Source organism: Melozone crissalis, unplaced genomic scaffold (assembly GCF_028551555.1).
Source record: "Melozone crissalis strain CALT ecotype California unplaced genomic scaffold, PUWL_Pcris_2 ptg000042l_1, whole genome shotgun sequence".
Lineage (NCBI taxonomy): Eukaryota > Metazoa > Chordata > Aves > Passeriformes > Passerellidae > Melozone > Melozone crissalis.
The window spans coordinates 64679462-64702699 of NW_026535820.1; the positions used below are offsets into that span (position 1 = coordinate 64679462).

Below are 23238 nucleotides of genomic sequence, written 5' to 3' on the forward strand. Positions count from 1 at the left end.
TAGTGTATTTCTGTCCCTAACAGCTGTCTGGGGGTGGTCACTCTGGCTGACAGTGTTGGGAGTTAGTCGGGCAGAAGAAATCCGGCACAGCAGCATAATATGGAATCTTAGATCACGGGGACAGAACTTGTTCAGACTGATTATGTGAATACCTCTGTGTATGTATGTGGGCACCTGTGTGTATGAGTATAAGTGGTAGCATATTTAAAAGACCTGCTTGCTTGTCTTGGTTTTCTTATCTTCCTTTGTGGTTTACAGGATCTCTTGACATAAATGTCATTAAACAGGACATGGCAGTGATTATTCCTAAAAATGTCTGGAAATAATAATATGTGTTTCTTCTGACACTTTGTGTCTTTCTTCTTTGTGCAGATCATGGAAGAAGAAGAACTACCTTGGCTTTTGGTAAATGAACTTGGTGGCATACGTGGGATATTGCGTAGCCATGTGCCATTCCTGAAGAAACATTTCCACCTCATCACCATGAAGGAATTTCTTGAAAACAGAAAGGATGTAGGCAAAAAGGTCCAAGCAATCTATTTGTGGTGGCACAAACCGGTCATTGACAAAGAGCTCCTCCAGAGCCTGCCAAACTTAAAAGTGATTGCGAATTCAGGGGTGGGGATGGATCACTTGGATCTGAAGCTTATAGCTAGCTTTGGTGTGAAGATGGCTAATGCTCCACGTGCTGTTTCCAGCACCACAGCAGATACTGGGATGGCTTTGCTGCTAGCCTCTGCTAGAAGACTTGTGGAAGGTAACATCTCAATTCTTTTGTGGCTTGTAAAAATAATACAAGATTCGCCTGCTATTAATATGACTTTTCTTATGGTTTCCTGTGGTGTACACGGTTTTACATGAAATGTGAAAATGTAAGTATGTTGGCTTGGCAAACAGAATAATCAGTATTTTAATATATTTTATGTATAATAGGTATACCTAAATTATTACATTTGGCATACATAGCATTTATTTTCAAGCAGATATAAATGAAACATGATGGCATGACAGTGATATGGCCAAAGATCAGGTATCACTGAAGTCACAGCCTAGCAGAAGAACTTAGTGTGGGAGGCAGCAATGGGATATAACAAGATTATATAAGATTGTGGGAGATCCTGAGTTAGAAGGAACCGACAAGGCTGATAGAGGCATGGGCATATTCTTGGAGACTGAAGTGTCTTGGTGCAGAATTTGGGCATTTAAGGGGCATTAGGGAGTAATAATAGAGGCAGCTTACTTCAGTTTTTGTTAATAGTGTCCTTTCTAGTTTCATCAACAATTTTTTATTGCTATTTTGTCAAATAGACCTACCCTTGGCTTGGTTAGAAAGCCTCTTTCTTCAGGAAAAAATCCTTCAGATTTATCCTTTTATATTTACCTGACTTTGACATGCCATCTGTACTACAGGATTAGTAGAAACTCAAATGGGATTTGCATCCCTCTAAGTTTGTTTCTACCTCACAAAAGGGAGACAGTTTAAAAGAAAGATTAATTTATTGTTCCCATCTACTTGAACTATCCCTGGTGGCATTTCTGATAGTTCTGAGTTTTCTGATAGACTGAGCTTTTTCCTGAGTCATCTTTTGTATCCTTTCACAATATTCTGCTTGTGTTTTAGAAAAACTGGCAATGTCAGAAGATTGAAATATCAAAAGGCTGTCACCTTGCAAGAAGTGCTGACACTGTGTACATAACTGTATTTTATGTGTTGTAGAACTATCCAGAATTGTCAGGTTTAACAGGTAATTACAGAAATTACCAAGTTGTGATTTTTAAAGAAGTCTCACTTTTCTTTCCAAGGAAAGTGGCAGATGTGAAGAGGAAACCCAATATCTGATGGTGTTCTCCACGTGATATCTTCAAACTCTGCATTGTTATTGGCAATAATTATTTTGATTGCTGATGAGGTACAGGGCAATATTTTCATAAGTAGTAATAAAATTTTTGGAGGGATTATATCAAAAGGCTTTTTGTAGTATGGTGAGAATAAATTGGATTATCATCTATACATGTAGCAGGGAGTGATGATATGTTAGGGTGTTACCTAGGACATTACATTAAAAGTCATGTTTGTAACCATTACAAGTATGGTATAGTAGCACAACAAGTCCAGGCTCTTTTGCCTTGTTCCTCCGTGTTGGACCCCATTAATTTCCCATATTTATGTGTTTTTCTTGCAGTCCATAACATTTCAATTTCTCCAAGTATGGACTACTGTGAAGCTGATATTCTGGGAGTTAAAGTTGCTGGAGCTACTCTGGGGATCATTGGCATGGGCCGCATTGGGTATAAGATTGCTGTGAGAGCCAAAGCATTTGAAATGAACATTTTGTACCACAACAGGACACGGAGGTAAACATATGTCTTGACCCTAATTGCAGCAGAAACTCTTCCAGATAGTCAGTATTTTCTTTTCAAGGAGTTATGAAGAAATATAGCAAGAAATGAGGGAATAGAGCCAAGATTAAAACAAAAGAAAAAAAAAAGAATGGTTGCCTGTAAAGAGCAACAGTCCTGTAAATCAGTCCTGTAAAGAGTTAGTGATTAAACATCTGGAAACTTAATATATGTTTTGTATGAGAAATTTCAGGGTTTCTTGAAGAAAAATGGAAATCAACCTTATGCTTTTTTTATTCTTATTACATTGTACTGTGGTGACAACATAACTCTGTTTGTTGTTCATTTTTTCCCCATATTTTGAAGTTCAGGAGGGATATTTTGGAAATAGTGGAAACTAGGAAGCATATACTTGGCAAAATATGACTGAGAGCTGTTCTTAAGGAAACCTTGTTTTTTCTCAAGGCAGTTGGAATTTTAGCCAGTATTTAGGTAAATTTCACCCTTTTTTTCTAGTTCCTCCTAGCTTATGTATTTGGGAATCTGCACCTTGTTAGACATTTAGCACAGGGGCTCTTCAATTTGAGGTGAGCAAGACCCCCATGAACAACTCAAGGCCTTTGCAATCAGGCAAGGTGCAGATAATGAGCAGAACAAATATTTACTGCCATAAACTATGACCTACCCTGAGAGGACTTTACTCCTCTGTGACTGGAGGCAGAAGCTACAGTGCTTGGATGTGGCTTTCAGTGATTTTCACCATAGGCAAGACTGCTGGAGGAGGGTCACTGCTTTAGCTCGCTCTAGGCAAATCACAAGGGTGAATGAGGCCAGGAATTTTTAGCCATGCTTGGCATTCCTGTTTCTTCAGAAAAACAGATGAGCAAACTTACATTTAAAAGAAAGTACTGCTTAAGATATTTCAGAATTTCTTCACAGACCACAAAAAAAAAAATAAATTAAAAGGCACAAATCCCTTTATTCTTTTTTTGTAATGTGTATCATCCTCAACTCCTCTGTTTAATATTTTTCAATTTTTAAAGTAATATTTATGTAAGAGTGCTGTGATGAATTATTAATGCCCAGTGCAACAGAAATTAAAAGTCTAAAGTATATTTAAAGTACATTTACACTTTCAGCTTGTGTGCTGAATCAAGGTGCCCTCTGCATGCTGCAAAACTGGCTGCAGTTCCATTCTGTTCTTTTCCCGCTTAGTCTCTGGTCGTTGGCCTGAAAAAAAAATCCTGTGAAGTGCATTTGTTAGGAGAGACATGGGTCAAAGTTAAATTGAAGTTATTTTCTTAGTGTGATCTCTATTTCTAGATTAGGGAGGAGATAACTTAAAGCCCTTCTCTTGCAATCAGAAGCAGATGATTGTACACATGATCTCCTATCATTGCTTCTTTATTTCCCAAATTTACAGAGAACGTGAGAAATGGCAAGTATTCTTCTGCACTGTGGAAAGTCAAAACTAAAACTCTCTCTACTCTGGTAATGTTGTCTGCTGAACACTTTATGAATGTCCTGGGGCAGCCAGGAGCCTGGCAAAGAGCTGCCTTGCTGATTTCACTCATAAAAAAATGACAGGCTTACTGGGAGTGACAATAGGATGAGGACCACTGCCATGTCCAGAGCATGCATGGGTGAGTTCTGGTGAATACCATTCCTCTGGTTTGAGCAGTGATTGCATCCTTTGACATACACAGGGGATCCTGGAGAATGGACTGTGTGCTGCCATTTGCTTCAGTGCTCAGCCTTAGTTCATTTGCAGACTTCATAAGAAACCCTTGGAATCCTGCACTGGAGTGGCTGAGAGGCAGGCATGCAATCTATTTTGTGCTGTAGGGCTTGAAGCTCTCCAGAAGGATCTAAACACTGAGCTGAGGGTAAATTCACCTCTGTTTGCCACCTGTTTGCTATATGGATGTGTGGATAATCAGATCCTTTGTTTGTATTCTGGTGATACCATTGAAAAAAAATGTTTCCATGACTGAAGTACTTTTTTCCCCACTAGGAAAGTGCAAGAGGAGCAAGCTGTTGGTGCCACTTACTGCAAAAAGATAGACAGTTTGCTCCAGCAGGCAGATTTTGTGATGCTAGTGGTGAGCCTGACACCTCAGACACACAAGCTGATCGGGAAAAGAGAACTGGAGCTGATGAAACCCACAGCTACCCTCATTAACATCAGCCGAGGTACCATCCAGATCCATTGGCTGGCCTCACAGCGTGGCCTGCTGTGTCCCACAGCACCGTGCTGCATCCAGCACAGCTGGGGCACGTGGCGAGGGTGATCAGGAAATTCCTCCCTCTCCCTTTCCCTTCTCTCTTTGCTCTCTGCTCTTTGCCTGCCAGGTGCACTCAGGGACACTCTCATTCCACCCCAGGTGCAGTAGTTGACCAAGAGGCGCTGGTGGCAGCTCTGCAGACCGGTGTTATCAGGGCCGCGGCTTTGGATGTCACCTCCCCAGAGCCACTGCCCAGGTTGCCATCTCTGCTTATTCCTTGGGAAGGATGGGGGAGCCCTGCTGAGGCCAGAGGCATCCCTGCAGCAGGCAGGAAGCTGGCCCCCCTGCCCCTGGCATGAGCTGGGATAAAAGTGCCATGAATGGGAATGGGATGCAGCCCAGACACAGGGGCTGATAACAGACTAAAGGGAAGTCTGGGAGCCGGGAAACAGCAGGAGGCAGGGAAAATTTAAACCGAGTCCTTAGAATCACCCCCTGAAGCTGCAGCAGTGCTTCACTTGCAAATTGCTTTATTAGAAAGTGTAGCTTGCCAGTTTTAATGGGTGGAAGCTGCTTGAGGCCTAAGACCTGCCGCATAGGCAGGAGGTATCCTTCTCCACAGGCTTCTTTCCACAATACAAGGCTGAAGTACTGCGAATCTCTTGGGCCTAGAGACTGCTTAGCTTCTCTAAAAAGACTGCTCTACCAGGATGGTGCCTTTTGGAATAAACTGTGCTGGCTGCATTTTGGGTTGTGAGGAGTTTGGTCTTGTTGTGTCTGTGTGCAAATAACTACAGCTCAGACTATTGTGTAAGGTGAATGTGTCAGGAGGGCTTAAATCCTCTCTTCTGACATAGTTCAAATTTGCTGCCTCATGGCAGAAGTGTGTTTCTGGAGAGAAGAGCTACTTATGAAGTCTTTGCTTGTCCTATTGCAGTTCAAAATTACTTCAATATAGGTGCTCAGGGCTAAGTGGGACTTGTAGAGTTGTATCAAATTAACTTTAAATACTGTGCAAAAGCTAAAGTAAGACTTCTCTTTATTTAGATGAACAACAATAGTTAACTCTTTTTTTCTTTTCTTCCAGAGATCATGCATTGTTAAAATTAAAGAACGTCATTATAACACCTCACCTTGGCATTAAAACAGACAAGGCCACCTACATGATAACGGAGGAAGCAGTTGAAAACATACTAGCAGCCCTGAATGGTCTCCCCCTACCCAGTGAAGTGCTCCCTAGCTGATGTGTGAAAGGATATTGCGGATCTTTTCATTCTTCTCTTTATCTTTTTATTCTTATCTTTCCCCTGCACATCAGCTCTGAAGATCTTGTTAAATATAAGAATGTCCATACATCTCACTAAAGCTTCGAAGGAAGCAGTTTGCTATTGTGTCAGTTGTGTTTTTATAGTTTCTCTTGTCTAATACAGGTCCAAAAGGCAAATAAACACCCTGGGTGGTAGTGCTATGCCTTTTGTTATGTAGGATGACTTTATGAATAGTATTATTTATTCTTAAAATTTGTAGCAAAGTTGCCATTAAGTGCAGCCGGGATTTTGCCTGGAGCCTTAAGCATCTTTACAGAGCCTTTGTCTTGCAGGTATGCTGGCCAAAATACACTTTGTCCCATCACTTTTGCAGCTCCAGGAAACAAGACATTGCAGCTTTTCAGGCATAGCAAACTGGCTGTCAAGAATTTCAAGACTGACCCAGGGGCCTCCCTGCTCTTTGAGACACAGGTGCCCAGTACACATTTCATTGTTACATGTATAACTTTGAAAAAGTAAGTTAAATTTATTCAAAAATAAAAGGCTAAGCAATAAATTACAGAGCTGAAAAACAAGGTTACTGTACAATAAAAAAGAGGAAAAAAAAGCCTTTTCTTAGATCAATATCCCAAAACTGCAGAAAACACACAAGGCTTTTGCACATGCAAACTTTTCTCAAGTGAAGAAGCAAACAAAATCAGATACAGTGCTTCACATCTACTTAAACAATTGTACATGCTTGGCATTTGCTTGGAGTTTTACTCCTACATCTGCAGATATTTCTTGCAGATATTAAATGCATCACTTGGTTTGGCGTTGCCTGAAGATTTCCTGCCTCAGCTTTTTTTGCCTGTAAAAAAATACTGCCTTATAAAACTTAATGTAGACGTAGGAAATGTATGTCTTTTTCCAGCTTCATGCTTAAGCTATTCTGTACAACCCACCTGAGAGATGTATGCATTGCATTGTACAAAAGTCTTTTATGGTAATGCAATACTTCAAAGCCTAATGCTAAGAAACTACTATTATGCAAGCACCTTGTTAACACTGCAGGCTTCAGCTCACCCTGCAGGATTACATGGATACCAACAGCAATATTTAATGATGGGGATGAAGTCCACAGACTCTGCAATACTTCTCTCTGCATACCCACAGACCTCACTCATTTCAGTGCTCTGTGCAGCACTGGTATATCAGATCCCTTTTTGTAAGAGAAAATGGGCACACAGCAATGATGCACACACAGTGAAATTCAGCTTAACACACTACATGGAGGTCTGTAAGTTAGTCTACAAACTAAATATACTTAGAACATGATAGTGCACTGGTGCAATTGAGAACTTTTTTTGCACATATGATGCTAAACAGATATAATTTCTGTAAAGCTGTATCAGCTCCTGACCTATAGCTTGAAAATTGGATGTTCAAGTTGCACAAAACAGCTTTGAGAACATCCAATTCTCTCCACATCTAACCACATAACACACTCATTTTCTTGACATTTGATATGTATGACCTGGATTTTTGCTTGGAGTAACATTCCTTAGTGTGTTATTTTTTTGGCTCTTCTGACTAATTCCTCCTTCATTTTGTTCATTCAAATTTGTGGATTTGATGTACAAAGTAAACACTACTGTGTTGCCCTCCCAAGGATTTTTCTTTACCTTCAAGACTAAAATGTGGTAGGCCTTCTTCCTCAGACTTGTGTCTTTGAGAGGGACTTTACAAGGGTCCTTTGATCTCAGGTGAGCAGTAAGTTGAAAGCTTACTCATTACAATCTTACCACTAAAGCAGTTTGGAAACCTTTGATGTGAAAGAAGTAATGTGTAATCATTTTATGTGTTTTTTTAAAGGAAGAAAATGCCAGTAAACTTAACTAAGAATACAGTTAATGTTCTGTAACTCCTTATTACTAGTTAAGTAATCTTTGCTTCAAAGTTTAACTGTTTGAACTTGAAATTAATGTAAGCAACTGATACTCAAAAATCGTCACCAGGATAACAAGAACAATTTATGGTTTTGTGTAATCGATATTGTTATTATATTTTTTTTTATTAGCAATTTTATAGAGGTGTTAAACTTGACTGTCTTCACGTTCAGCATATCAAAGCGCATTTGACAGAATTCAAGACACCAGCAATTTGTAATCCATTCTTTTGAAAAGCACTACAGTAGTCACGAGAGACACAGCAGCCCCTATGGCTGGTTATTCCGTAGTGTGAAAGGAGAAAGATCACTGGATGCCCATAGCAGTGGTGTGTCCTGGCTCCTGAACTGCTGTGACCCCAGAAACCAGGCATCCTCCCCAGTGATGCACACACCTGCACAGCCAGGGGAATCACTTCAGCACAGCTTCTGAGAACTGAGAACTGAGGCTGTACTTCCCAGTGCCCATCACTGGATATGGAGATTGGGGGAGCAGGTTCTTCCCCTCTATTCTGCTCTTGTGGGATCCCATCTGGAATGTTGCATCCAGCCCTGGGGTCCTCAGCACAAAAAAGATGTGAACCTATTGAAGTGGGTCCAGGGAAGGTCACTAAGTTATCACAGGGTTGGAGAACCTCTACTATGAAGACAAAATGGGAGGGTTGGTGTTGTTCAGCCTGGAGAAGAGAAGGCTCAGAGGAGACCCTATAGCAACCTTACAGTAGCTATAGAGGGACTGCAGGAGAGCTGGAGAGGCACTCTTCACAAGTAGTGATAGAACAAGGGGAATGGCCTTCAATTGAAGGAGAGTAGGTTTAGGTTAGGTAGTAGAATGGAGAAGATTAGGAAGAAATTGTCTTTGAGGATAATGAGGCAACAGAACAGGTTGAGCAGAGAAGTTGTAGGTGCCCCATCCCTACCAATGTTCAAGACCAGGTTGGATGGGGCTCTGAGCAACATGGTCTAGGTGAAAGGTGTCCCTGCCTGTGGCAGGGGGTTTGGAAATAGATGGGCTTTAAGGTCCATTCCAACCCAAAACCATTCTGTGATTCTATGATACAGGCCAAGTAACCTTGTCAGAAAAATTCTCACATATTCTCATCTGAAGTTGGCATAGGACTGTCTGTAGCTGAGCTAACATCTCAGGTGTCCAAGCACCTGAGCCTGCCCCAGCTGCTTAGCTCTCAAAGAGAGATTTTTAGGGTATTCCTAGAATCATATAGGTTGGAAAATACCTTCATTTGTACAGTGAGAGCTGTCACTGGTGTCGGTTGGTCAGAGACAACTCTTAAGACTCATATGCACAGCATGTAATGATCAGCAGAAAGGCCAGACCACGGCCGGTTTCCAAAGACAGTATGGAAAACACAGCACGCAGGACGCTAAGGCAAAATCCCGACTGTACTGAAATCACGAACAGCACAGAAACACCCCTACAAAAACACACAATCACTCGTGAGCTCCCCTTGCTCTCTCTCCGAGGGATTGGGGTGCCCGTGCCGTGCCCTGGCGCCGCCTCTCCTCCCCGCCGGCCGCGCAGGCTGCCCGGGCGGGGTGCGGGCGGCCGGGCCGTGCCCGCCTCGGCGGCCGCTCCCGCTCCGCCCCGCGGTGCGCAGGGAGCGGCGGGCACGGCCGGCGGGTGAGTGCGAGCGGCACGGCGGGACCGCGCCGGGACCCCTGTGCCGGGCGGGGACAGGGCCCGGGCCCCGCGGGCGGCTCCGGGGGCAGCACCGGGCGCGGGAGCTCCGCCCGGGCTGGCAGCGGGAGGGATCTCGCCCGTTCCCAGCCGCCCTTCAGAGCTGGACAGAGCCCGCGGCCGCCCTCCAGCTCCCTCCTATCTTTAGTCCTGCCGGAACAGTGGAAAGCGCTCCGCCCGCCCTGGGCAGGGAGAACTTGCCGGGACACCGCGCTCCGGGGCGGGTGGCCGGGGCACAGAAGGGGGAACTGGCCCGGCCGTGCCGGGGCGGGAGCACTGCCTCTCGCAATGAGGTGCGGCGTGAGGGGGTCTCGGCTTTAACCTGAGATCACAGCCTTGGCTCTTTGCAGAGTCACCAGAGTGAAGAGTTGGCAAAGCACTGAAGGAGACTGAAGAAAGAAAGAAAGAAAGGGTAAATTTACATTCATGGGTAACTCCAAAGTTCCTAATTGACAATTTATAGCTCTGTTACATTAAATGAGATTTTTACTGAAATAATCTCATCAATGATAATTGCTTAGTATAATTGCAAAAGTGGCAGAATTTGCAGACAAAAGATACCTTTCCACTCACATGACCACATTCTTAAATTGAAGACTTTGGCTTTAAATATTGAACATTGAACAGGAGTAACAACTGGTTACTCATTTGTGTAAGTGTTAGCATACTTGGTATGTCAAAAATGTTTTCTTGTTAACAAGATTATATAGAAATTGAACATCCTTCTGAATAACACAGGGAGAAACCAAAAGACTTCTGCATGTGTGAGTGGTTATCTTTAGCCAAATCCTTCATCAAGTGAGAAAACAGCACATAATTGAGCCAATCAATTTCTGGTTTTTAGAAAAAAAAGTAAAATGGATCTCTTCAGATCATGCCCTTTTGGTTCTCTTTGCTTTTGTAGGGCATGGAGAGTCAGGAACTGCCTTATGTGCTAGTTGACTGTATAGGAGGGAGACTTGGAGTATATGAAGACCATCTTGGATTTCTGAAGAAACGTTTTCATCTCATCACCATGAAAGAATATCTTGAAAACAAGACACTTCTCAGCAAAAAGATCAGAGCTATCTATGTGTGGTATCACAAACCAGCTATTAATGAAGATCTGCTCCAAAGCCTGCCTAACTTGAAGGTAGTTGCAAGTGCTGGAGTGGGAATAGATCACTTGGATCTGAAACTCCTCTCCAGCTATGGTGTGAAGGTGTCCAATACTCCATTTATTGTTTCCACTGACACTGCAGACATGGGGATGGCTTTGATGCTGGCATCTTCCAGGAGACTTGTGGAAGGTAATAACTTAAATGATCTTAGTTTTTGCATAGAAAAGATGACTTCAAAACATGCAGAAAATGTGTGCTGATGCAAAAGTAAGCTTAACACTAGAAATATGGGAAATAGGGGCAAAGGAAGAAGTTAAGACAAATCTGTCTTGTTGACAATAACTGGCATCCTATTTCCAAACTGGCATATTGGCAAGGTAGAGTGGTTCCTTCTCTGGACAGTTCTAAATTCAGGCCTCTTCTCCCTCAGCCCACAGCCGCTTATTCATTGTACTTGTTCATTGCAGTCTTGCTTTTCAGGTTGCAATAAAAGGGAATTAAAAGAATGTATTCTCAAGGAGGTTTGATGCCTGACTTTGCCAAGCTGCCATGTATCTGAGTCATTATGAACAAGAAATCTGCCCACCATGCTCTGTGTTTCTTTTCCCTGCCAACCTTGGTATATCTGCAAGGAGGCTGGGAATCAGAAGCCCTTACTGCTGCTTTGGCCTTGCCTTCCTTGCTTCCTTTCTTGCCAGAGAGAGGCTGAGCATGTTTCTCTCCTGAGCAAGAAATCAGTGTCAGCAGTCCTGTGTACAGTGCAGCATTACTCACTTATTGTCCAGAAACAATATATTACATGATGATACATTACTGCTTCTGTGCTTCTGCCTAGTCCTATGATAAAAAGTGTGTGTGGGGGGGAAGTAACCAGATGCTGGAACATCCTTTAGATTACATAATTCTTCTTTTGCTCTTCCAAGGCCATGAGATGGCAGTCTCCCCTGACACAGAGTATTTCCCCGTTGACTGGCTGGGGGTTGAGGTTTCTGGAGCAACCCTGGGAATCCTGGGAATGGGCAAAATTGGTTACAAAGTGGCTGAAAGAGCCAAAGCCTTTGAAATGAAGATTTTGTACCACAACAGAAATCAGAGGTAAAGCTTGTTGCAGTTCTAAGGCAACTCTATTTTGTCGCTCCTTTTATGTGTTATTTGTACTTTTCGCTGTGCTTTCACTTTTTGCAGTGCTCTTTATTTTAAGTGGAAAAGTACATACACATATTCCAAGATGGTCGTTAATTTCCCAAATTTTACAGAAAGAAAGTCAGGAAGGAATGGGAGAGATATAATTCACTGTTCTCCCTGTTAGTTGGGGCTGCTGGCTTCTTGCTGCCATGGTGGTGACATTGCAATGGACTGGAAAGGAGAAAACTGGCAGGACTTAACTCCTGTGATTTAGGTGAGGCAGGGATTCAGGCAGAGACATCTCACCCTTCCAAAGCCACGTGACAATATAGGGCCAGACTTGCCAGTCTGTTTGCTGTCTTCTAGATGAGGTGTATGTGCCCTGTGCCCTTGTGCTCCCATCAGGCCCATTCCATTCTTTTCTTTTGTGGGAATTTGATGAGAGCCAGCCAACCTCATCCTGATACAGATCGAGTGTGCCAGCAGGTTCTGCAGCGCGTGGTTTCAGCGAACCAGCACTGATGCACAGCACAATCAGGCTGTTGCTGACATAGATTTGGGAAGATTTAATCCCTGCCCTGTCTTGTCGGTTTAAGTAAGTAATTTTCACATTACTTACTTAAATTACTTGATTTTCACAAGACATCGGTCTCGCTTTTTGGTAGGAAAAGAATCCCTAGCACAGAAATTGTGACAAAGATGCATTTGGTTTATCATTTATTCAGTGCATTTATGTGATACCCATTTCTTACTTTCCATCCCCACCATACTGCACATTTGTGTACAGTTCACTTGGTATTGTGGGAAATAGCTTGATCTTTTTTTTACTGAGTTTCAGACAAGCAGCTAACTGCTTTGAGCTACACAGCAAAGATAAAGATACATTTAAAGATAAAGAAACATTTTCTCTACTGGTGATTTGACATTTCCCTTGTTTCTTGCTACTGCAGTTTAATTTTGGGATTTTTTCCTTCAGAAAAAAGGAAGAAGAAAGTGCTGTTGGAGCTATTTACTGTAAGAAGATAGATGATTTGCTCCAGCAGTCAGATTTTGTATTATTGGCTGCAACCCTAACTCCACAGACACACAAAATGATTGGGAAGAGGGAGCTGGAGCTGATGAAACCCACTGCTACTCTTATTAATATCAGCAGAGGTAAGGTGCAGAATAAACAAAACTGCATTAAAGTTTGGTGGCATGACAAGTCCTGGGAAAACCTCCAATATAGAAGCTGTCCCTCTGAAATTTTCTGATTATTAGTTTATTTAGACACCCATATCAGTATATCTCAGTAAAATATTTAAGTGTTCCCATAATAATGAGAAAGTAGACCTCTGAAATGTTAGTGACCTTGGAGTGTTAGAAGCCCATGTGTATCTATATATCACCTACTTTAGCTTTTTATTTATTTAATGTAATGTTGCTGCTCACACACATTAGGGTGGCACAGCCCACCCTGACACCTGGCACTCGGTTTCATTCTGCTAATTCCCTGATGCACATACCCAGGCTTCCCACTCCCACTCCACTGCTGCTTCTGCACTGTGACCATGGCCTGCCCTGCTGTTTGCCTCACCACTTCATCCAAAAGAATACTGAGAGGACATGAAAATAAACATATCCTTCTTACTGTAACCCAGGTCTGATAGTGGATCAGGATGCTTTGGTGGAAGCCCTTCAAAACAAAGTTATTAAGGCAGCTGCTCTGGATGTGACATATCCTGAACCTTTGCCAAGGTAGGACATGTATTTATGTTAAAAATAAAAGGGTGTATGTGTGATGTTCAAACTGACTAAAATTTTGTTAATAGGAGTATATGAGGTATGTGCACTGGTCCTGCTGAAACTTTGTCCCTAATCCTGTTTCAGCCAAATAAAATTCACACTTACTTATTTGGAGGATTTGTTGCATAAAACCCCACCAAGCTAGGCAGCACTTTGAACTCCTCTGAATATACTTGGGTCATGCAATTAGGTTTTGTTTTATTTTTAATTATTATTTTCCCGGCCTGCAATACTGATGAAATACTGATGAGTGTGCTGTGAGTGACTAGTTCAGCATTTCTTTTCCTCTCCCAGGGATCACCCCTTGTTAAAGCTGAAGAATGTTATAATAACTCCTCACATCGGAAGTGCCACCAAGAAGACGCGCTGGGTTATGATGGAGGAAATGGCAGAGAGCATAGAGGCAGGCCTGGCGGGTCTTCCTATCCCTCGTGAGGTGCTGCCCTGAGCAGCTTGCATTTAGGATTAATGCCATCAGTGCAGAAGCAGCAATTTGATCACTTTCCATGTAATTACTTCGTGTAATTTCGTGTTATGCAGATAAAATATATAAATCACGGGTTCAATTTATTTAATATCCAGCAGCAGTTCTGTGTGGAAAACTGCAGTGTTTTGTCTTGATCTTCAATGGAAAAGTCCGGAGCACCGAGTCTTGCCTCAATGTTATCTACTTTCCTCGCATCCCCTTACAGCTGTCCGCCGATGCAGCAACGAATTGAAGGACATGTAAATGGTGTCTTAGAGGAACCGCCCGGCACAGCCACAAGCGCAGCCGGCGTATCGGGGCGGCTCCTGCCGCCGCTCCGGCAGCAATCCCGGCCCTTGGGTGCGCGCTCCCGCCGCGGGTCAGTGAGGGAGCCAGCGTCTGAGTGCGAGCCCTGCCCAGCCTGAGGCCTCTCTCCCTCCTTTCCTCTCTCCTTCCTTCTTTCCCTCTCCGGGATCGGCCGGGACACCCGCAGCCGCGGGCCCGGGCCTCCCTGCCGGCAGGGGGAGCCGCAGCCGGAGCCTGAGGCACAGCCGGAGCGGAGGTGGGAGCTCCCCGTGCCGGGCCGGGCCGCGGGCAAGGCCAGCAATGTGGGGCGCCCGGGTGGCCGTGGTGCCGCGGTGCTGCCGGACCCTGCGCAGCTCCGCAGCCCTGAGCGGCTCCAGGAACTTGCTGCGGAAAATGCTCCGCAAGAATAAGTAGGTGCAGGGCCCTGCCGGGATGGGCTATGGCCGCTGGGGCAAGGGGAGTCAGAGGGGTGTGAGGCTCGGGCGCAGCCCCGGCACCGCGGAGGAGAGAGAGACACCGACCCCGAGCCGCCGGTCTGAACTGGTCGGCAGCGGCTGAATTTGTGCCCAGGTGGCCAAGAAGGCCAATGGCCCTGGCCTCTACCAGCAGTAGTGTGTCCTGCAGGACCGGGCCACTGATCGTCCCTCGGTGCTCTGGGCTCTGGGTGAGGCCACACCTCGGGTGCTGTGTCCAATTCCGGGCCGCTCTGTACGGGAAAGACATCGAGATGCTGGAGCATGTCCAGTGAAGGGCAGCGGTGAAGAGTCTGGAGCACAAGTCCTGTGAGGAGCAGCTGAGGGAGCTGGGGGTGTTCAGCCTGGGGAAAAAGAGACTCGGGGGGGACCTTATCACTCTCTACAACTGCCTTAAAGGAGGGTGTAGCCAGGTGGGAGTAAGTCTTTTCTCCCAAGAAACAAGTGACAGGACAGAGGAAATGGCCTCAAGTTGCACTAAGGGACATTTAGACTGTATATTGCGAGAAATTTCTTCACTGAAAGGGAAGAATGGTCAAGCAATAGAACAGGATCCCCAGGAAAGTGGTGTAATCACTGCCTCAGGAAGTGTTCAGAAAACGTGTAGAAGTGGTGCTTAGAGACATGGTTTAGTGCTGGACTTGTCAGTGCTGGGTTAACCATGGGACGTGGTGATCTTAGCCCTGTTTTTGAACCTTAATGATTCTCTGAATCTAAAGAAACCTGAGAGCTGTTGTTTTCCACCCTCTTCCCAGCTATGTGCAGCTTCAGCTGTGGGTGGGAAGAATTGCTCCCTGCACCCCAGCTGTAAGGATAGCCACTTGTATGGGTGTTGTGTCCTCTCAGGCAGGTGGAATATTAATTACACAGAGAATCCTTATTTCTCTGAGCTACTGAAAGATAAGGCTGATTTCCTTTCCTTTTCCCAAAAGAAAGAAGTATTGGTACGACAGCCCTACCCTGGGATCACAAACGGTAAGTGCAAGCTCTGAAGGCAATTTGTTTATTTGTGCCAGGAGGAACAGACTTGTGTTTCTGCCATTGATTCTAACTTTGAAGCATTTTCTGATGGAGAAATAGCAGGATTTTGTGAGCAAAGAGTAGGGCTCCAGTCTGACTGCGACAGGGTTGTCATTCGGCTTCATCCTTGCCCGTATCCATGCTCTCTTGCACACTCCTGAGTACTGATTCAAATTAAAACTTCTATTCATAGAAGTTAGTTGAATGAAAACTTTTTTAATGTTTGTTTTTCAAACAAGCAAAACTTTTCAGTTTTGCTTGTTGTATTTCAGTCATGCATGCTGTGTTTGAGAAAACAGATCTATGGAGCTTCATAACTTGCTACAAAATACACAACGAACTTTAGAAACTTTGACTGTAGTACACGAATGTCAGAGATTTTGTGAACAGAAGTATTCTATATTGAAACACTTGATATATAGGACTTCTATAAAGCCATCACAGCTGCAATAATGAAATAAGAGCATGCTTTGTAAAGTGCATGAAACTGTATATAGTTGCCTAATAAAGTGTGTAACTACTGTTTAATGTGTTGTTTGTTTCTTTTTATAGTTGTATAAACCAACCAAGTTGGACTTTTTAAAGAAAAATGACCTTACAAAAACAAGGAAAGAAGACAACGTGCGCTGCAGAGTCTTGAATGGGCTTATTCATAAAGCTGTGTTAGAGATGGCCACTACCTGTGAAGTCAGTCAAGAATTTTATGATCTCAAGCTGGAAATCTGCAAGGCAAGTGCCAAGGCTACAGCTTGTGCTGAGCCACTCTGATTACGTTGTGAGGTTGGCATGGACATGCCAAAGGAGCTCCCCTGGGTGTTGTGATGTGTGCCAAGAGGAGTTTTACTGTATTGCTTCTGATGTGGCAGAGTGCAGCAATCTGGCACAGGAGTACACATGAGCAGAGCTTTGCCTCTGTAGTACCTGACTTAGGAGACCTTTGCCACTCTAACGCAAATGCAACTCAGGCCAATTAAATGATGATTCTCCTGATATGACTTTTTTTCCTATTACTCAGACATAAACTCTTTGTCTTGCCCTTTCAGAAGGAAGAACATGTTTTTATGAACATAAGTGTATCTTTCCAAGAGTCTCTTCTTCTTGTAGCTGTGTGAGAGTTGTCACCTGCTTGTGTCACTCCCCAGCAATGTTATTGGCAGAAGACCTAAGTGATGCATGAGATTAGTTCAAAAAAAAGGCCAAGCCTAAGAAAATGTCATTGTCAAACCAGATCTGAGAAAGAATTGAGATTTGTATGTAATTTTATCTAGTGGTGTCATAATTTGTGGATTTGAAAGGGAAGTTAGAGTTCTGATACAGGAACTAAGTGTCTGCATTCTTTTTTGTTGTCTGCAGTTTTTATCATCTACATTTGCTGTTCTAGAAAGATTAAATTATACCAGTGTTTGGCTTAAAAGCTTGGTGGACTTAACTTTGATATTAGAAGCATGGAAAATGATACCTCATAGCTGCATCTATGACAAAAGAGTTGTCATTCATTACTAAAATAGATGTTTTTTCCAGCTGAATTCATTCTATTGTCAGACAAGCATTCAAAACTACATGGACAAGATGAGTCTTTCGGCTGTATATGTGCAGCATCCTTCACAGAGTATTTCTGTCTCACTAGAGCTTGTCTCAGATCAAATGTCTGCATGTAAAAATGCTGGCTGGTTGTGGGCAAGACAGTTCTTTCAGGAGGCATTGCTGTAAATTAAACAACTTATAACGTGAGAGATGGAAAGAAACAGCCTTCTTCCCAATACAATACAGATTTTATAGCTGCACAGTGTTTGTGCTGCACTGGGACATGGCTGGGTGTAGATCAGTCCTGATTTACTCATAAGCTGATTCTGGTCGGATATCATCACTTCTGTTATCAAAAGACATTTTCTATTAGGCCCTCTGCAGTCCATCACAGACTTCATTGTATATGAGGTTTGTGTGTGTATATGTCATCTTAAAGAGAGATTTGCCTTTTCTCTAGGTGTCCCTGTCATCCAACTTTTCAGCGTGCCGTGTGTACTGGAACCCCGCTTCCACTGTGGAGAAGGACAGTTACATTGAAAGTGTGCTGCGAAAGAGTGCTCCACGTATACGGTACTGCTGGGGGATAGACAGGCCCCTTCCTCATCCAGAGCCATTTCTTCAGGACTTCTGACAGTCTAGACCTGACCTGTTGGGATGCCTTAGGTTTTTAGAGACTTGGAGTAGAGCATCTCATCATCTCTGTGATGAGCCTCATGGGGAAGGGTGGCTGTGTCAGACCAGCTATGTGATCTTTTGCTGGAGCACAGCTGGCTTTTTTGGCTTCTATGCCTTTCCTAGGGCAGGAGTGGGTCAAGCAGAAAGCAAGAGGAGTGTGGCACAGATCTCACTCCAGTGTCCTGGTGGTGGTGGCTTATTACAGTGAATCCACGATGTAACACATGACAGAACTCTCTTCTGGTCATCAGACAACAGCCTCGTTTATTGTGTCTGGCCCCCTTTTATCCCATTCCAAACTCCTGGGTCGAGACAGCTCATTGGTCTGTCTGTGCCCCCACACTCTGAACCAATGAGATGCCTGCATCCTAGGAGAGCCCCCTTTATCTGTGAGCTTTTGTGGGTCAGCCCAGAGGCTGCTCCCCGGAGCTGAGCTGTGCTGCTTATTGTGACTTGATCAATACTACTACAACAGTGGCTGGCCAGGCTGTGTGGGACAGGAGCCCAGAATGGGATGCTGTACAGGGGACTGACAGCTGCAAGGATCTCCTTGCAGATTCACTGGGCAGTTCTGATTGCTGGGGATGATTTAGGCCTCCAGAAAAGGATGACTGTTATTACAGTAGTTCTTCACAATACTGATACCAAAAAACCCCCCCAAACTGAGAATGCTACCATTTGTTGTGATGCTTTCCCCCATTTTTCCAACACAGAGTCCAGTGATTTTTCATGGTATCATTGAGATTTTTGTCTCTTCCTCCCTTTCCTTGGCTTTCCCTCTGCTATCCAGGCAGTCTGTGGGAAGTTCAGGACTTCACCCATGTGGCAGGTGGCATAGAAGCATACTTGTAAAACCATTTCCTTTCTCCCTGTTTCCATAAGCTGTGTAATTCCTGCTCCAGCACAATGCTCCCTTCTACTCCACAGCTTCCAGTCTTTAAGAAGGAAAGTTGCTTCTGGGAAGAAGAGAAGGGGACCCCTGTCAATCCTTCCTGCAGCTAGCATGTAGGATAAGTTGTCTTGCCCTGCTCTGAGGGCTGTATCCCCCACTGCTCTTATCCCTACAGAGGGGATAAGGATACCAAATGAAGTGGGGAAAGACCTGTGCCAGACTATGTACACAGATATGGACAAACCTAATATCATCAATACTCAGCTGGACCTGCAGCCAGTAGTTTTAGTATGCCATGCATTCGAAGTTGGGGTTCTGCAGTGATGTATTGCTTAGCATCAACCTGGATAGCTCCTCATCAGACTGAAAGTTTTGCAAGCCATATCTTTAAATGTGCAGTACTGCTGGATTTAATTTAACACCTTTTACTTGTCCTGCAGATGATATACTGATACTCATGCTGGTGAATGCTGTGTTTTTGCCAGGTATCTTCTGAAGAGTCAGCAGATTGTAGGAAATGTACCCCCAGTAGTATTTATAAAAGACAAAGAAGCTGCAGCTGTAAAAGAGGTAAATCTAGTCTTTGACTCAGTGTACAAATATAGGCTTAGCAGAGAGCTGATAACTTAGTTGCTCTACCAATTTTCATTAAAAATCAGTCTTTCTCTATAGTTGCGAAAACCATTTTAATAAATAATCTTGAGTAAGATTGATGCCTATATAATATGTAGAAGAATTGTAGGCAGTATCATTAGGCCAGTGAAGAATTTTTAAAGAATTAAATTACCATTTTAAGGAATAATATAGGGCTGCCTGGTGTATATGATTATGGAAATGAGGTTGGAGGAGCTGTTTTCCACATTTTAAATGTTATGTGCTTTTAAGATTCAATTGAAAAACCAGTGATTTTTTAATTTTTATTTTTCCCCCATATCTTTTTCCATCTGTGAATTGTTAAAATGTTTGTAGGGAAGTGCAAATCTTTGCATAGGGAATGTAGGCTTATTCATACTACATTTTTTCCTTAACTTTTAAAATTGTCTTTACTATTTTATGATTTCTGTCAAGGTGTTGATAACTTTAAGTAGTTGACATAATACTAGAATACTGATATTTCCTGGGAATTTGCTATCGTTGGACTGTGAAGCGAGATCTCTAACATAGTGAGATTTCCAGGAGAGAAAGATGACACCAGTGAGTAGAATTTGATGAGAAATGTCTCCTCAAACTGTTGATGTGAACAGAAGTTGAAAAGAACAGGTTCATGTTTCTGTGCCCTGAAGTGCCTTATTATTTATAATAGTGTTACTGTTACAGCCAGCTACTGTTAGACCCTTATGGGCTCCTGCAGTGTGCATGAGCAGAGCTGGAAGGGATTAAAAGAATTTCAGATTCTCTAGAAATGCAATTAACTGCTTGAACTTTCTGTGATCAGAAAAGTTCTGAGTTTCACAGAAGATAAGTAAAAACCCTCTTTATATCACATCTGTCAGGGAATGACACTGGGGAGCAGATAGATGGATCATTTTCTCCCACTTCACAGTTCACCAGATTTGTCAATCACAGATTCAAATAACATGCTGAACTTGGTTCTTAAGTATTGTAAGCAAAGGGAAAAAATATCCAATTAAACTCCTAGAATAATTCAATGAATTAGAAGGGAATGTAAAGAAAATGTAAAGAAAAGCTGAAATGAAATTTCAAACAAGAGAAATTTTTCACGATTACATATAGTCTGTGAGCACAGCATATAATAATGCATTAATAATACATTAATAATTTGTAGCATTTACTGGTTAGATGCCATGTTAAAAGGGATTTGCAACCTCCATAGTTGCCTGTAAGAGAAATGCAAACTTGCAGAAAGGGAGAAGAGGTGAAAAAAATCTTAGTGTAATGATGTTATGGAAAAGGATTTGCAAGACTGAGGTAAGAAGAAATAAACCAAAAAAGGTATATGTCAAACAATCCCTAGCCAAGGGATTAATGCACATAAGGCAAAAAACTTTGTAGGAGTCTCTGGATTCACTATTTGACAAAAACATCCCAGGAAAGAAGTATAAGCAATTCCATGTAAAACAAGGAAAAGGCTGTTTTAAAGTGGTTTTGCTAAATAGTCCAAACATAGACTTGTTTGTTGGATACTTGCCTGTTTCTTATGTAGATGGGAACAAAGTAGATTTAAACAAAGTAGATTTAAATATGTGTGGCCTTCATGTGTTTACAGGTGGAGGACTTACTGGCAATTGCTGATTTTGGACCTCCAGAAGAAGAAGAATCATCTCAAAATGATTTAAGGTGGGTCTTTTTGGTTCAGAATTGTACGAGTGTCTGTTTTCATCTCTGCTGGCCAACTTAAATTGGGTATTATTTGATGTATTTTAATTAGGTCTGTATATTGTTACTCACAGACCTGATACTTGTTCTGGTATTAATATCTTGCTTTTTATGAGCAAAATATATGTAGAACTTCTGAGATTTCAAGCCTTGATGTGTTGATGATAATCAAAATTTTAAAAATGCTCTACAGCAGTAATGTTTGTTTTTGCTGGCAATTGTCTCATGAGGATGAAAATGGCATTTACCAGTACTGCTCTACTTGTCCACTTTGTTCTGATACAAGTTTGGTTTATTATATATGGATTGCAAGTTTACTGATAAATCTCCCTAAATTGATTTAACATTCTTCTGTGAGGGATTTTTAACCATTGAGAGATAGGGCTGAACAACCTATTGGAATAGTGGTTCTGTGCACTGGATGCTCTCAAAGCCAACAGCCTTTGCACCTGTGTGCTGTAGTCTGTTGGTAGAAATGCCTTCTGTGCCTCAGCATCTCACAGGATGGTCCATCAGGTGTGATTCAGAAATCGCTTCCTGTGGGAAGTCATTCCTGTGACAGATTTCCCAAAGGGAAATCTTCCTCTGTGTCTTGGGGAAATAGTCAAGTCCAGCCTAAGGTGTCACATCGCTCTGATGTGTTTTAGACAGAGGCTGCTGCTTCTCACTTCTTGGAAGAGCTGAGAGAAGTCTTGAGCTCCTTGGGTCTTCCAGGTACAATGCTCACCTAGCTGCATTTTTTATCAGAGACTGGCAGTTTCATCTGGAATCTTGTTGCTTTATTGGCTTTCTCCCATTAAATCTGTTGACACAACCTGTCCTTGGATACATGATATGATGGTATCTCGTCCTTCATAACATAGGGAACACAGGGTGTTAATAAAGTTAAACTGAAAAGTCCAGTTTATTTCTGTGTTACTCAAGTTGTCAAAAATAGAAATATATGTGGGGGAAAACCCAAGCCAACACTTGTTTTCTTTCCCACAGTAAACTCTTCCCTTCAACAACTCAATCTTCAGATTCACCCATGCGGCCTAATCTGTTTGGTGTTGATCATGAACTGCTGAATAAACAGATAATGGACTATAAAAAAATGAAAGTGTCAAGACATACGCAAAGCTTTGTCTGGACAGAGAAGCAGCAGCTTTCTAAGATTCAAAAGAAAATGAAAAAGAAAAAAGCAAGGAATCTTCCTGACAATGATGATGTTATGCCCCAGAAACACTTACTGGACAGATATGAAGCTGATTACTGGGATGATAACACTGAATCAGCCTCAGACTATGAGCTGCAGGATGAATTACAGGAAGAGGTGAATGAACTGGATGTGGATGATGACAAAACTTTAACTCAGCCTACTGGTAAAAGGAAATGAAGTGAAAAAGCCACTCTCTTCGAAATGAAAGTTGCCAATCACAAAAAAAAAAAAAAGACTGCCATAGCTACTGAAAGATTCATTTTGTACATGTTTACCACTTCCTCATTCAACCGAACAGATTTGCCACATGTGAGCAGGTCTGCTAGCACAAAGTATGTAAGAAAAACTGCCATTACTGACATGCTGTTAGGCAGCTTTTAAGCTGCTGCAGTTGAGGGACTTTCAACCAGAAAGGAGTTTTGTAACGATAAAATATACCTATTGGAGCACTGAGTTAAAACTTTTTGCAGTTGTGTTGATTATTTTCAATAAAATTATGATTTCTATATTGCAATATTTCTTTTGTTATTTTTTTTAGTGACCTGTATAAAAGTTACCACTAAGTGATGGTACTTGTTATTCTGATAGAAGGAAGGAAGAGGGAAGCAAAATAATGACAGTAGTGTTCAGCTTCATCACACAGAGACGAGGACAAGGTCTTCTCTAGAGGACCAGTCTAATGGGGGAACACTTTCTACGAAAAACATCCCAATGATGGCCAATCAAGTTACAACCCTGAAAGAAAATAAATTTATAGTTGTGCAAGGGGAACTGCATCAGAAAAAAAATTGAGAACTGCTCATCCATTGGGTAAAATCAGGCAAAACATTGTGACTTAGAAAATGTATTAACAACTTGAAAAGCAGAGAAAGAGCAGC

General features: G+C 42.6%; 3 protein-coding genes across 3 annotated transcripts; all 3 read left to right on the top strand.

Annotated features, from left to right (window-relative positions):
- The first annotated feature begins 372 nt into the window (after window positions 1-372).
- LOC128942707 (probable 2-ketogluconate reductase) lies at window positions 373-5809 on the top strand. The gene is made up of 5 exons (XM_054285328.1): window positions 373-757; window positions 2184-2355; window positions 4355-4533; window positions 4725-4821; window positions 5653-5809. The coding sequence occupies exons 1-5, from the start codon at window positions 376-378 to the stop codon at window positions 5807-5809; spliced, it is 987 nt and encodes a 328-aa protein (XP_054141303.1). The 5' UTR covers window positions 373-375.
- Window positions 5810-10363: 4554 nt separating this feature from the next.
- Window positions 10364-14041, top strand: LOC128942597 (probable 2-ketogluconate reductase). Its single transcript, XM_054285157.1, has 5 exons — window positions 10364-10745; window positions 11480-11651; window positions 12658-12836; window positions 13322-13418; window positions 13761-14041. The coding sequence occupies exons 1-5, from the start codon at window positions 10364-10366 to the stop codon at window positions 13912-13914; spliced, it is 984 nt and encodes a 327-aa protein (XP_054141132.1). The 3' UTR covers window positions 13915-14041.
- Window positions 14042-14478: 437 nt separating this feature from the next.
- RBFA (ribosome binding factor A) lies at window positions 14479-22824 on the top strand. Its single transcript, XM_054284846.1, has 7 exons — window positions 14479-14648; window positions 15644-15686; window positions 16284-16460; window positions 17716-17828; window positions 19311-19395; window positions 21053-21123; window positions 22150-22824. Exons 1-7 carry the CDS (start codon window positions 14539-14541, stop codon window positions 22535-22537), a joined length of 987 nt encoding a protein of 328 aa, XP_054140821.1. The 5' UTR covers window positions 14479-14538; the 3' UTR covers window positions 22538-22824.
- Window positions 22825-23238: the final 414 nt, after the last annotated feature.